The 16,206-nt window shown below is 38.5% G+C and overlaps 1 protein-coding gene across 5 annotated transcripts in view; it reads right to left on the reverse strand.

Moving 5' to 3' along the window:
- The window catches only part of ABCC9 (ATP binding cassette subfamily C member 9), a 154,058-nt gene that overhangs the window by 132,781 nt on the left and 5,071 nt on the right, over positions 1–16,206 (reverse strand). For all 5 annotated transcript variants that reach the window (XM_062194922.1, XM_062194923.1, XM_062194919.1 and 2 more), the window contains exons 4-6: positions 14,841–15,002; positions 11,778–11,919; positions 5,674–5,795 (exon numbers count right to left, since the gene is read on the reverse strand). In XM_062194922.1, the coding sequence (XP_062050906.1) occupies positions 5,674–5,795; positions 11,778–11,919; positions 14,841–14,982 (406 nt within the window). In that variant the 5' untranslated portion in view covers positions 14,983–15,002. The remainder of the gene's footprint in view (positions 1–5,673; positions 5,796–11,777; positions 11,920–14,840; positions 15,003–16,206) is intronic.

Consider the following 16,206-nt stretch of genomic DNA (forward strand, 5'->3'; position numbering starts at 1 on the left):
GCCCATTCCAGGTCGGTTGCAAACATTTAGGAGAACAAATCAATAGAAGGTCTCTCTCTCTCTCTCAAATAAATGGGTGGTTGGGGTAGGGGGTTGAGGAAGCAGCACAAATGTATTATCTCACAAGTTCAGTGGGTAAGGATTCCAGTGGGTCCTCTGGTTTCACTGATCAGGGTCTCATCAGGCTCCTACTCAGGTGCTGAATGGGGCTACAGTCTCAACACACTCCACTGACTTGGGACCTTCATCCTTGCCAGACTGCATTGCTAGAAGCAAGGCACAGGCCCACCTTTACCAGGATGGGAAGATCATACAGGAATGAACCAAGCACAGAGACAATGGAGGCAACCTTTGGGTAGTGGATCCACATGGTGATATATCATGTTTCTAATAATCCACATTAAAGAAAAAAATCAGTAAGGGAATTTGAAAATATTTTAACTAAATTCTAATGAAAATACTACACATTTAAAAATTCAAAGAATTGGGGCCAGCAATGTGGTATAGTGAGTAAAGCCATCGCCTGCAGCTCCAGCATTCTATATGGGCACTTATGCATGTCTCTGCTGTTCTGCTTCTGATCCAGCTCCCTGCTAATGTGCCTGGGAAAGCAGTTGAAGATGGCCAAGGGTCTGGGCTCCTGCACCCACGTGTGAGATCTAGATATTTAAAATAAATAAATCCTTTTTTAAAAAAATTAAAGAATTGAACTCAAAAAAGATTCAGAGGATGGCTCTATAGTTTTAGATATTTCTGGAAAAAAAGATCCAACATCAATGATCTTCATTTCCACTTTAAAATCTAGGAAAAGAAAGACAACGTAATAGACAAAAGGATGAAAACAGCAGAGAGATAATAAGAAGCAATAACACAGAAAATGAATAAACTCAATTAGGTCAACAAGGTTTAGCCTAAATTTGATTGAAAAAGATATCAACAAAATGATTAACTCTCTACCTGGACTTATGAAGACATCGAAAACATTAATTACTATGTCAGGAATGGAAGAGGAACTATCTTCCACTTCCTACATCCTTTAAAAGGATAATCAGGCAATATCATAAACAACTTCATGACAATATATTTATAAATTTAGGTGAAATAGAAAGTTGCTTGAAAACTGTAACTTACCAAAACTGAACTAAACAGAAATACAGTCTATTTAATAAAGAAATAAATAATCTAACAAATAAATAATCTAATAAAGAAATAAATTCATGCCAAAATTACTTTACTGGTGAAATTCTTTTCAACATTTAAGGAAGAAATAAAACTAATCTGCACAAAGTCTTTGAGAAAACAGAGAAAGAACATTTATAAAACTAGGATAATCCAACATATAAAAATATCTGACAAAGACATGACACAAAAATCACAGATCAATATCTTCACTACATAAACTGAGATATAACAAATACAATCTAGCAGACTTACTATTCCAATTTATTACACTAACAAATTTTCCTCAACAGATGCAGAAAAACTGTTAACATTCAACATCTATTCATGATTTTAGAAAATATCCTGAGATAGTTCTAAGGAATACTCGCCAAGTAAGTCTTCTATGACAACTCCATAACTACCATATAATTAATAATGAAAGACTAATAATTTTCCCCTAAAATCCAGAAGTGGGCAAGGATTTTGCTCTTACAAAGCCTATTTGACATTTTTCTGGAAGTCCTAACTAAGGCAATATGGCAAGAAAAGAAGCACTATAAAAAAAATGATTAAAAAGAAAAAAGCTGTCTCTATTTGCAGATGACATGTTTGTTTATATGTAAAAATCAACAACCCTACAGAGCAAGACATAGAAGCAGTAAGTACATTTCCAAGGCTTGTAAGATCCAAGATCAATATACAAAATCAATTGTATTTTATACAGTTACTGAAACAATCAAATTGTAGTAATTATCAAGCATTTGATGTGATCCTGAAAATCTAATGGATGGGAAATTTTCCTTAAATAAAAACAAATTTACAAAGAACTTAAAAAAGGGCACAACTGGAAAAACGAAATTTGAAAGAGAACTCCATTTTCTACAGCAATGGATAAAGCATTGGTAATAAATTTTTTAACAAGATATGTAAGACCTCTATTCTGAGAACCATAACATAAAGGGAAAATGTATGAATTATAATAGAAGACTTCAAGATCTTCAAAAGAGATAGTGATCAAGACAGAATGGTAGTGGTATAAACCAAAGAAACTGAAAACAGGGTCAGGAAATAGATCTCATTTAAATGGTCATTTGATCTCATTTTTCTACAGAAGTATCAAAACAATCTGATAGGAAATATCAAGTCTGCTCAACACAAGGATATCATTTTGGCCGGGGGAGGAAGAATGTTGTAATCTACCTTGCACCGTATACACAACCAGTTTAAAACAGGTCACACATCATGAAAAGGTCCTGTTAAACCACTGGACATGCATGCCCCAGACTAGGAAGAAAATATTTATCTGATGACATACTAGTTTGCAAAATATTCCTAGAACTCAATAATTAAAATGAAATGCCACTAAAAATGGGCAACCAATATGAATAAACACTTCACAAAAACAACAAGTAGCCAATTCATAAAGACGACAAATGATCAATAAACTCATCAAAAAGTATTCAGCATCATTAGTCATTAGGAAAACACAAATTAAAACCACAAGGTGTTACTGGAATGCACCCATCAGTGTGGCTAAATTAGAAAGACCAAGATCACCAAACATTGCTGAATATCTGAAATAATGAATCTCCCTCCTATTGTTAGTGAGCATGCAAAAGGGCACAGTAATTTTGGGGCAAACTCTGTTGGTTTCTTACAAATACTTAAACTATACCTATCTAACTCATGACCTAGAATTTCCAATCCTAAGTGTTTACCAAGAGAAATATACATATATATATATATCTACAAATAGATTTGTATATGAATATTTATACAGGCAGCTTTTTTTTAAATGGTAGCCCAAATCTGGAAACAATGCAAGTGTCTATCAAACAAGAGACTGGAAATCTGTGAGATATTTGTGCCCTGGAATATCATCTAACAATGATGACAACAACATACTAATTGATGCTACATTATGAATGAACCTCCAATAATTAATCTGAGAGAAAAAAGGTCTTCCTTTAAACAGTGTGTACTTTTGAGTCAATTTATACAAATTTCTAGAACTCACAAACCTAATCAGTGATGGATGCAAACAGGAGTTGAAAGTGGAGACTGGGAAGGAGTCTAGGAAAACTTGTGAGGAAGATGGCAATGTTATGATAGAGTTCTACAGGTGTAATGGACTTAGCAAATTGAGATTTCTGTACTTTAAGTGTGTAAATCTCACAAACATTTTTAACTGTAGTGAATAGTATGCATGAAGAATTATTCAGGTAAAGCAACTTAATTTAAAATGCAGCAAAACTAACATGGATTGATGGATGCCTCAAAGATGGAAAGGAAGGGTTGGCACTGTGGCATGTAGGGTTAAACAACCACCTGCAGAGCCAGCATCTCACATGGGTATCGGTTCAAGTCCTGGCTGCTCTACTTGCAATCCAGTGCTCTACTAACGCACCTGGCAGGGCAGCGGAAGATGGCCCAAGTCCTTGTACCCCTGCCACCCTTGTGAGATTTCTGAGGAGGTTCCTAGCTCCTGGCTTTGGCCGGGTCCAGCCCTGGCCATTGCAATCATTTAGGAAGTGGGCCAGTGGACAGAAGATTTCTCTCTGTAACACTGCTTTTCAAATAAGTAAATAAATAAATCTTTTTAGAAAAGAAAAGGAAGGGGGCCGGTGCTGTGGTGTATCAGGTAAAGCTGCCACTTGCAGTGCCAGCATCCCATTTGGACGCTGGTTCGTGTCCTGGATGCCCCACTTCTGATCCAGCTCTCTAATGGCCTGGGAAAGCAGTCGACGATGGCCCAGGTGCTTGGGCCCCTGACCTGCCTGGGAGACCCAAGAAGAAGCTCCAGACTCCTGGCTTCGGATTAGCTAAGCTCCGGCAATTCTGGCCATTTGGGAAGTGAACCAGCAGATAGAAGACTTTCTCTCTCTCTCTCTCTCTCTCTCTCTCACTCACTCACTCTCTTTCTGCCTCTGCCTCCCTGTAACTCTGCCTTTCAAATAAATAAAGCTTTTTTTTTTTTAAATAAAAACAAGAGGGAAAGAATATTAACACAATTCTGTATTTGGTCATTTTCATAATAAAACATTGGGATAAACTTACTAGCTTGTGATCTCCAAACACGAGTAGCTTTCCCAGAGCCAATTTTTCCCTCCAAAAACTTAGACTATCTCTCATCTTTCTAAGTCCTTCTAGCCAAATGATCAAATTTTGCACTCTGTCTTATATCTACATAACAATGACAGCCAGAACCGAAGTTTCAAATTAAGATGAGAATGTCCTTTCTAATTACATAAATTATCATCAATTTTTCAGGGATGTATATCTAGCTTACTAAATTCTCAATACATTTCTTTTTGGCGGTCACTACTTGGAAATTTTCAGTCTTTCTGACAGATTTTGATTTGTATGATGATGTCTGCCTGCCATTTTGTACTGGAGATTTTTCTTAGAATAATTCAGATTTCATTATGTCTTTCAAATTAATATATGTTTTATTAGATTGCTTTTCTCTAATCACATAATATGGCACAACATAGTTAAATAATCAGTATTTTCTTTGGCACTCACTTTAAATTTCAATGTTCTGTACACAAATACAAAACACTGCTTGTATGCTTTGATTACTTCCTAATTTTCATCAGTAGTCCATTTCATTTCTATCACGTAGCAATCAGGTGAAAGCAGGTGTTTCACACAGGAAGGTGCTGCTTAGGTCACCTGCATCCCAGTTCAGAGGGCTCCAGGCTTGCAGTTCCTGGCTCCACTCCCAATTGCAGCTTCCTGGTGGGAGACTAACACTGAATTCTGGGCTCCTGGCTTTAGTCTGGCCCAGTGTCAGTAGCTGTGGGCATTTGGGGAGCGAACCAACAACAGATCAACGCTCCCTGACTGGCTGACTCTATCTTGGTCTTTGAAATATATGAAAATAAATAAAATTTTTAAAAATCCAACAAATGAAAGCTTAACCTTAGCAAGTTGAAAGCAGGCATTCACGCAAACACGTCACTCTGCCTAGAATTTTAGCAGGTTCCTGTGCCTTTGAAGGCCACCCCGATCCATGTCTGACAATGTAACTGCAGCTCTCATGAGCGAAGTGTACACCCAGGAAACAAGGACTGGCCAAGCTACTGAACATAACTACTCAGATGAGTGATGTTATTCTAGCCAAAGGCAAAAGTGAGGTTAGGAATACACTACGAGTTTCCAGTTCCACTTGACGGGGAGGCAAGGGAAGCTCCTGAGCAACGCTGGCCTTCACTTGGGTATACATCTGGGAGCCCCCACTCAACATACTCCCTCCATCTGCTTCCCCCACACTCCGATATCTCGAGATACCTCACGAGGGTCATTTATCTGAGAGCAGATGTCCTGGGGCAGTGGAATTTTCACAGCCTAGACCTCAGCTTATCTTTGACTCCACCTGTAAGAGGCGACTGTAGAAAAATTAGTTCTTTTAATTCTCCTGTGCTTTCCGCTCTCTACCCGCTCTGCAGAACTCACTCTGCAGTAAAAGAAAATCAAATCGTTTTTTTAAAAAAAATTAATCATACTTACCTAAAAGTAACTTAGGAAAGTTGGACGTTTCAATATTATGGTAATAGACTATCGATGTTGTCGTAGCAACAAATCCCATCACGGCAGGCATGAAGAGGTGGAGATGCCTGGACTCCCTCCGTCTGGAAAAGCAAGACAAGGGCAGTGTGCAAAGGTGATGGTTCCCCATTTCTCATTTGGTTTTCATTGTGTTTATTAAAACTCTCTCAGTGGTAAGACATTCAAAACACAGCGGGCAATAGTTTGCTAAGACAATATGTAAGGGAAGAGTTGATTGGGTGACAGAATAATGATTAAATGGATTTATCCAAACACAGAGGCCTGTCGTAAACAAATGCATAGCTATCACTACAGAAATGAAATATAAATTATTTTAGTAGAGCAAAATGCTGAATAATTTAATAATTAAAGCAAGGGAATGTAGGTAAATCTGAACTTAAACTTGGTGTTTATTCCTTTGATAGTTTCCTAAATTTTATGGTCTTCAATGTTTTCTCAAATTTTGTGAATTGATTTTTTTATATTTCATCCCTTTTTTTGAAAATTTATTTCTTTGAAAGGCATAGACACAGAGAGGAAGAGGCAGAGACACAGAAAGAGAAAGACAGAGATCTTTCATCAACTGATTCACTCCCCAAATGGCCGCAACAGCTGGAACTGCCCGATATAAAGACAGGAGCCAGAGGTTCTTCCGGGTCTCCCACGTGGGTGCAGGGGCCCAAGGACTTGGGCCATCTTCCACTGCTTTCCCTGGCACATTAGCAGTGAGCTGGATCAGAAGTGCAACAGCCGGTCTCAATCGGTGCCCATGTAGCATACTAGTGCTGCAGAGAGCCCCTTTACCTGCTATGCCACAGCACTAGCCCCTTAATTTATTTATTTTTTTTTATTTTTCAAAATGTATCAGACAGAAAGAGAGACAGAGACAGAGGGGAAAGCTCCTGTTCACTGGTTTGCTCTCCAAAGGTCCACGATGGCTGGAGCTGGGTGAAAACAGCAGCTGAGAACCAGACAGCAATATAGGTTATCATGATGGTGGCAAGTAGCTAACTACTCCAGCCATCACTGCTGCCTCCCTGGAACCAGGAGGGAGCGCTGGGAATCACACCCAGGTACTCCAATGTAGAAGGTAGACATCTTAACTGCTAGGCTGAGTACCCACCCCATACTTCTCCATTGCATTCATTCAGTGCATTTGTATCTACTCACCCAGACCCTGTGTTAGGTTCTGGGATGCAACAACAAAACAACACACCAAGCCATGCCAACGCCAGCACGATGTACTTGAACCAGAACTATGAAAGTAAACCTCTTTTCTCTCCAGGTTATCTAGCCTCAGGCACTTTGTTACATTAACAGAAAATGGATTGATATGGGATATATTATAAAAGGCTTTCTATGCCAAGGTAAGGGGCTGGATTCTCACCTTGCAAAACATTAGAATACTTTAACCAGTAAGGGATATGGATGATCTGTGTTTTAAAGAGATGGTACTGGTACTCATGGGGATGACGGAGTTAGGTAATGTGTGGATTTGTGGAGGGGGAAGAGGGGAGAAATAGAAGGAGAGAAAGAAATTAGGAAACTCTGCTTATAAGTCAGGTAACAGATTTTTAAGGCCTGACCTAAGTTTTGGCAGGAGTAACCCAGAGGAAATAATACATTTTTTTGTTAAGATGGCAGGACTTTAACTGTGTTAGTATATGAAGGTGATAACAAAGGAGAGGAAGACAATAAAATAATTCCTCTTGGTAAATACCTGTGTGACCAGACAGTATTTCTAACAGGACCAGCAGATTGAGGGGAAGCTAGTAAGTTTCAGTTGTTACTATTTGTCAAAGTGTCAAAAACCATGCAAAAGAGACTAAGAGTTAACTGTAGACATTTACAATATGATTAGTGATATCATTTGAAATCCTCCATATAGACACAACAATGCAAATATCAAACTACTGTGATAAAACACCACCCACCACTTCCCCGAAATAGCTCAAAAGAGTCAAAGAAAAAAGGTAGAACACAGTGCTTTATCAGTAATTAGGAAATGTGATCCATGTGCTTGGTCACGTGGGATGCCAGGATCCTGGACACAGTTGTTGATTCAAATCCCAGCCCCACCACTGCCAAATCATCTTCCCACTAACGTGCACCCTGGGAGGCAGCAAGTGACAGTGCAAGTTCCTGTCACCGACGCAGGGAGACCCAGATGGAGTTCCAGCCTCCTGGCTTTGACCTGGCCCTGCTCATGCCGTTGTGGGCATTTGGGGAACAGACCAGCAGATGGGAGATGCATGTCTCCTTCCACCCCCACCTACTAAATACAATGAAAGTAAGTAAATTTTAAAAAGTTAGGGTATGGTTCTAATACTCTCCCATTATTTAATTAAAAAATTTAAAATCTCTTACAGAATATTTATGAAATTTAAAAATGAGCATACTCCCTATACAAGTTTCTAAAATGTGATCACAATCATACTCATAACCAAATTTATAAACTTAAATAAATTCACTAAGAAATCATCACGGGGTTAGTGTTGTGGCCTAAGAGTTAAGATACCACCTATGACACTGCCATCCCATGTGGGCACCAGTTCAAGTCCCCACTGTTCCACTTTCCATCCAGTTCCCTGCTAATGTGCCTGGGAAAACAGCAGAGGATGGGCTAGGTGCTTGACCCACTGCACCCACATGGGAGGTTCAGATGAAGCTCCTGGCTCCTGGCTTCAGCCTGACCCAGACCTGTCCATTGTGGCCATTTGGGGTGTGAACCAGAGGTTGGAAGATTCTCATTCTCTCTCTCTCTCTCTCTCTCTCTCATTCCCTCTCTAACTCTGCCTTTCAAATAAATAAGCCAATCTTTAAAAAAAAAACATAATAAGTAAATCAATGAGTTAGAAAGCAATGAAAAAATATCATTAAAGAAAGGAAAGCAAAAACAAAGATTAATAAAGATAACAGCACCTATTTTAAGATTGTATTCATTCTGTCATTCTTTATTAGGGATTGAACGTATCTTCTAAGCATGCTTATATTTTTATTAAGACTTTTTTTGTTATTTCTTCATTTGCAACACTGTACAAATTTTGAATGATCACTCAACCTTGCTGTTCCCATAAGCTACGCTATTTTTAGAGTATGATTGGCAAGCCTCAATGGCTTGGTATGAGCACATACAAGGGGTCTTCAAAAAGTTTACGGAGAAGGTATCAGAAAATTATGTGTGGGTTTTGAAACTTTTTGTACCAAAAATAAACTTATCAAGTAAATAACATTTTCCACAAACTTTAAAATAACTTATGTACACTTTTATTTTGGATAAGGGGGATAGGGTTGGGGGGAAGCACTTTGTTCACAATGGTTACTGCTGGGCCAGGCTGAAGCTGGGAGCCAGGAACCCAATGCAGGCCTCCCCCACATTGCTAGCAGGAACTCAATTATTTGAGTTATCACTGCTGCCTCTCAGGGTCTGCATTAACAGAAAACTGGAGGCTGGAGTGGGAGATGGGAACTGAACTGTGGTGCTCCAGTACAAGATGGGCCACGTTGACTACCAGGCTGAACAACCGCTCCTCCATGAACTTTTTAAAACAAATCCTATTATAGCAGAAAATCTTTCATCAGAGGCTAGAAAGGAAATTCAAGAGCATTACATCACTGAGGTGAAAAAATAATTTACTAAACAGAAAATGAAACAGTCCAAACAAAAACACAGTAAAGATTTTAATACACTGCTTTTATAATGTATTAAAAGGAATGGAAAAAATCAACACATAGGACTTTGATAATGTAATCAGTGAACTCAATAAATTTTGCTACCTACAAAGTGTTTGAGTATGTTTATAAAATATTCTAATACATATTAAATATAATAAATTATTCAAAAAATCACTTTGCAAACAATGCTTTAATAATAATATAATTAACTTAAGCCACAGAACAAGCTGAAAATGATTCCTATCTTAAAGCTGGAGTCACAAATGGCTAATAAACACAAAGGAGAATTCTGCTTACATAAAACAGTTGAAGACCAAGATGTTCCCCCCCCCCAAAAAAAAAGTAATAGCTTTAAATGTTGTGTTGCTAAAAAACAAAATCAAATAGTCAATTAGGAACACCTTGCATTGTTTCACTAATTTTAATGAGCATTTATTATATTTTCAGTCAAGAACAGTTCATAAAGATCCTGCTGTAAGAAGTAAGAGGGGCTGCTGCTATAACCTAGCAGGTAAAGCCACTGCCTGCAAAGCCAGCTACACCACTTCCAATCCAGCTCCCTTCTAATGGCATTGGAAGGGCAGCAGAGGATACCCCAAGTGTTTGGTCCCTTGTGTCCTGTGTGAGAGACCCGGATTAAGATCCTGGCTCTAGCCTGACCCAGCCCCAGCCATCACAGCCATTTGGGGAGTGAACCAGTGGATGGAAAAATAGAACCCACCTCCAACTCTGACTTTCAATTAAACAAATAAATATTTAAAGGAAAAAAAAAGCAAGAAGGAAGGAAAGATAACCTGGGTCATTATGACAAAGACAAAAAGGTGTCCATTAAGGTGTCATTAAAATTCAAAGTGTTTCTTGTAGAAGCAATTGAGAGAGAGAGAGAGAGAGAGAGAGAGAGAGAGAGAGAGAGAAAGAGAGAGACACTAAATATTTGGTTTAGAAGCAACTGAAAGATGACTTTTTGAGAAGCTTGGATAAAAAGAATAAGATGAATAAGCTTGTAGCTGAAAAGTGGAATAGCGCAAGTTCAGGGTTATATTTTTGCCTATCTGCTTTTAGGATGAGCCTCTTATATCATTACTACTATAAAACAAGTCTTTGCCATTAGCACATCATTCAGAGCATATTTTCTGTCTGACTCAATCTATCCATCAACCACGAGGACGGAAACAGTCCTTCTTGCTCACGCGATGTCAGAATGTCAAGTTGTTGAGAACTATTGGACTGATGTAACCTCCACTTCCCACGTACACACAGAAGCATGTGAGTATACAGTCAGCCTGTATGTTAAGGGAAGTAAATTAATTAAGACTAGAATTGGCTACATTAATGCAATACACCAAAAGGTTTAAACAGTTATCAATAAGATAACAGCCAACTAAGTTTCTAAATATTTGGAGCGATAGCACATATTAATGATTTTGATTTTTCTTTTTATCAGAAATTAAGACATGTCCATATCGGCAAGGAACTGCTGTAGAACATTACAAAATAGTTGGCTCCGTGACAGTGGCTTACATGTTTCATTCCTTGTTAATTGCAACAGAAAAACATAAACAGATGTCAGGGAGGTTCTATGAGATAAGAGGAAAATTATTTCGGAGCTTTCCTTACAAAATTTTTAAGGCCTTTTCACATAAGTTCTTCAATGAAAGGTGTATCAGTTAGCATAATTTCATGATAAAAAGTTACTCACTACATAATTTTCTCTTACTGTTGGATAAGAACTTCCTCCAGAGAAAGTTTAAGTTCATAAATAGAATTCCTTGTACTCTGACTGTCCAATACAAACTTTCTTTGATAACAACAAGATTCCTTCAAAAACAGGGATTTCATAAAGAATCCTCATTTTAAAATTATTTCATGTCTTATCTCAATTTGTGCATATATCCTTATAAGAACCCAAACTTCCCTAAAGCCTATTTCATTTGCCTTTGCTCATTTTTGAAATAAATGAAAGCATTTATAAATAACAAACAAAAATGAACTGAGAACTAATTAATATGTTAACACAGAGCTACACGTATTAGACCTATATATCAACAGTGATAATTTTCCTATTTAATCACTTTTCAAAGCTACAACAAACATCAAAGTTTTTAAAGAGAGGAAGAATTTCCTGCAAGGGCTCCATGGAACATGGAACAAAGAAATATAAGGTACTTAAATGAGTACAAGGTCCAGAAATCCAAACCTGTGTAATCAGAGAAATTATGGAGCAACACAAAACCATGAACAAAACACGATTATCAGGTAAAATAGGTGATATCTGTTACTCCTAAGTTATGCTTCAAAAGTTACACCTGATCTTGTGTACTCTTGGCTATTGTCCATAATAATGCACCCACTGGTCCACTTTAAGGGTACCATGCAGGCCAGCCACTTACGAATCTGAAACAATGCCTTCGGCTATCTCACAGACATGCACAAACAGGAGCGCAAAAGTAAGAATCCATCTCAGGTTATGTCCAGGAAAGTGAAGCCATGTGTTGTGATGAATTTGGACTTTTGAACTTTGGCTTCCCCACCCTGAAAAAAAAAAAAGAAGAGGAAAGTCAAAAGGAGAGAAAGGATCAGTTTTCCCATGATGGAAATAATTTACACTGTGATAAGCTTTCCTGGGGTTTCCGAAATCTTAGTGTTTTCTATGGTAGCAACAGAGATTCTGGTCTATTTTCATCATGTTTTTAAAAATAGCAGTTGCAATTATATTTTTACAAAACTCCCCAGGCTAACACAACAGTATTTGTTGCATTGTTCAGAAATAACACCCATTGTGGATGAAAATAAATACATTATTCTGCTTTGTTTCCCAACACAGTATTAAGTCTATTCATTATTTTTATTGATATTTAGTAATTGTGCATAGTTTGGGAGTACAGTGTGATAATTTCATACAAGTATACAATGCATAATGATCGAATCAGAGTGATTAGCATCTCCCATAACTTAAACATTTATCATGCCTCTGTGGACCACATGGTTTTATCCCACATTATCAGAAGCTCATACTGATAGCCCTCCAATTCACTCAAAAGGAAATGTTAATAATTATAATGACAAAAGAAATTTGGTGTCTTAAATTTTTCAAAATGAAACACAGAATTCATCAGAGCATCCACATTGAGTCACCTGTGCATCCTCCAACAAAAATGCCTTCCCCTGATTGGGCCAGCACCAGTCAGCAAGAGGAACTGACATCTTTTTCAAAGCAAGCTCAAGTTTTGTTCAGTGATGTGAGTTCTGAATTTGATCAGGAACATTACAGTGGGGGGCAGCATTAGAGCTCAGTAAGGATAGCTGCCACAAGCAACACTGGCATTGCATACAACACCAGTCCTAGCCCGGGCTGCTTCACTTGCAGTCCAGCTCTCTGCTAATGCACCTGGGAAGGCAGCCCAAGATGGTCCAAGTGCCTGGGCCCCTGCCACCCATATGGGAGACCCAGAAGAAATTCCAGGCTCCTGGTTTCAGCTGTTACAGCCATTTGTGGAGTGAACTAGCAGCTGTGGTGTCTCTGTGTAATTCTGCCTTCAAACAAGTAAATAAATCTTTGAAAGAGAGAGAGAGAGTGCATTTTAGGTTCATCTTCAGGGTATCACTATAGCAACAACTCAGGATACTTTTTAGTGGTTCCCTTTCAAAACTGCAGGTAGGGTTAACGCCAACTTGTATATGGTGTGTTAGGAAAGGAAATCACTTTTTTTTCCTTTTTTTTCACTTTAAAAAAGCCTCTACATGCTTCAAGAATGAATGATGATTAGTGTTTGAAATATTGCCACAAAGAATTTCCATATGGACAGAAGAGAACACCTTGAAGCATTCCTTGAAAAGAAAGCTAAGATTCAGGTCCTGGTTGTTTCCAAATGTATTTCATCATTGGAAGGTCCACTACATTGAATACAGCCACCAGAATTTGTACTATACAAAGACCAAGTCTTTTTTCCAACTTTGTAATTTTTCTAGTACCTGATACTTCCTTGAGATTTACTCATGATTTCTGCTAACTCAAGGAGCCAATATTGTCCTGGAATAGTCACCAGTTTTCTCTATTTCCCTCAGCAGTGTTCACTCCAATTCCACTCTATTCAAATACCCTTGATGCCAGGGACCCCAAAAAGGAACAACTTAACTCTCAGGAAGCTGATCAGATGTCAAAAATGAGTGATTCACTGAAAATTTCAGTTAAAATGAATTATTGATTGTAGAATAAAAGGCTTTAAAACAATCAGTTTGCTAATTTTGGCCAAAGGATATTCTTAATGCCTTAAAAATAATATGACATAAATAATGACTAGTGTTTCTACAAATGGTCATTCGGGTCCTCAGATCTTTAGTGTCTATACTTTTGTTTAACATAAATTACTATACACTAAGCGTTATCAAATCCTTTTATCTCAGGTAGGATATGGTAACACGTGATACCATCCTCACTCAATTAAATTTGTTAAATAGATAAAACATAAATTATTTTCAATATAATATTTAAATTATGTCCAAAATATTCATTATATAGCTTGTTTAGATATATTAGTTTTCTGATTTTTATGGACAAAATCATGCATAGACTATTAAACGCCAAATAATTCAAAATAGTGGTTCCCTCCTGGATTCTAATGTAGAATGTGGGACCATTCTACATTACACAGAGTCCTTTTTTATTCTTACTATTATATTGTCTTAGATGCAAGAAAGGTTTAATACACATTTATTATATCAATCTTCACAATTTCACAAATCAAAAACATTCTATAATTTTTAAGTTAAGGGTTCTTTTGTTTTATGGAAGGGAAATTTTACACAATTGCCCTAAAAAATTGGATACGGTAAACTGTAAGGTAACAGGAGATACTGTATTACTAACCCCTTTCCAGATGTTTGCAGGGGGATTCCTTCTAGCAAAAGCACAGCCCATCACGCCTACTTTAACTTGCATGCTCCCCATCTTTCCAGTGCCCAACGGTGTCACTCTCTATGCAAGCCCCACCAGCCCCAAGAAGTTATTTCTCTAGGGGACTAATGGTCAAAGTAGTTTGATCCTTTGCCTGCAAATATAGGCTTCCCACACGGTGCAGTCCCTCCTCTCGACTTTGACACATCTGCCCCCTGCACCAGCCCCTGCAGCCAAGTGCTCTGCTTTACCCACTTTCTACTCCCTCTACTGAGTCCACGCAAATACTCTAGCTCATGGAACTGTCTTTCCCTCTCTTTAAAACAAACAAAAACTACTGCTGCTACCTGAGGGCCATTCTCACACAAGCACGTGACCACGGCTGTACCTACAGAACATCACATGCCAGAAATACATAATTGGAAAACACAAAATACTTGCTTACTCTTTTCTTACACATTAGCTTTCATGTTGGAGGCATTAACATTGTTTTAAGTCTCAGCCACTAATAAGACGTATAAATAGTTAGTAATAAAATACATGACATTAGATTACTTACCAATAAATAATATTGGAAAAGTGATGAACAACAGGAAGACATGTGGGACCAGGTTGAGGGCATCCACAAAGCAGGGATTTTGTAATACGCCATCGTAGATATTATACGAAGAAATGTTATTTCCACAAAATGAAAGGCTCATTTCTTCTTATATGGTTTACTCTGGAAGGGAGAGAAAATGGAAAGAGAGATCATCTTGTTATTAAACTCTCTTTCATGAAAGTATGGCCTTAAATAGGAAATGATAGAAAAATTAAGCCCACTTAATTTTACAATGAAGAAGCAGAAAACTTCATGCCAAAGCAACTTGGTGGTTTCTTATAAAGACCTATACCATCTGTAAGGTTGTCTTTTCCATAGCTTTTGTTAAAAGCAAATCATTTATTTTACTTGGGAAAATATACAACTAATATCTACCTAAAGTGATATTTCAAAATAAAGTTTGACTAAAGTGATGTCAAAGAAGCGAAATTGTGATGTGTAAGAAAAAGGAGGAGAAAACCTGAAACCAATGGCTGAAAACAGAAAATGGTGCAACAGCAAGTCCTTGCCCATGTTCACTTACTGAGAATCGCATTACTGAACAACTGGAGCTGGGCACAGTTTACCCAAACATTTCACTAACTGCGGGAAATAGTAATACACAGGAACCAACGTGGTCACACTTTCTCTGAAGAGTGCTAACCTTGGGGCTGGCATTGTGGCATCATGTATGCCTCCGCTTGCAACACTGGCATCTTGTATGTGTGCTGGTTCAAGATCCAGCTGTTCCACTTCTGATGCAGCTGCCTACCTATGTGCCCAGGAAGGCAGTGGAGGATGGCCCAAGTCTCTGGGCCCCTGCACCCACATGGGAGCCCTGGATGAAGCTTCTGGCTCCTGGCTTCAGCCTGACTCAGCTATGCCTGTTGTAGCCATTTGGGGAGTGAACCAACAGATGAAAGCTGCTTTCTCTCTCCCTCTCTTTATTCTCCCACCCTCCCTTCCTTCCTCCCTCCTTCCCTCCCTCCCTCCTCCTCCTCCTCCCTGTACTCTGCCTTTCAAATAAATAAATCTTTTTTTTTAAAGATTTATTTATTTATGAGTCAGAGTTACAGACAGAGAGAGAGAGAGAGATCTTCCATCCACTAGTTTACTCTCCAAATGGCAGCAATGGCCAGAGCTGGGCTCATATGAAGCCAGGAGCTTCTTCTGGGTCTCCCACACAGGCGCAGGGGCCTAAGCACTTGGGCCACCTTCTACTGCTTTCCCGGGCCATCAGCAGGGAGTTAGATTAGAAGTGGAGCAGCTGGGAATCAAACTGGCATCCATAAGGGACATCAGCACCACAGGTGGAGGCTTAACCTATGATGCCACAGTGTTGGCC

Source organism: Lepus europaeus, chromosome 6 (assembly GCF_033115175.1).
Source record: "Lepus europaeus isolate LE1 chromosome 6, mLepTim1.pri, whole genome shotgun sequence".
In the NCBI taxonomy this organism is placed as follows: Eukaryota; Metazoa; Chordata; class Mammalia; order Lagomorpha; family Leporidae; genus Lepus; species Lepus europaeus.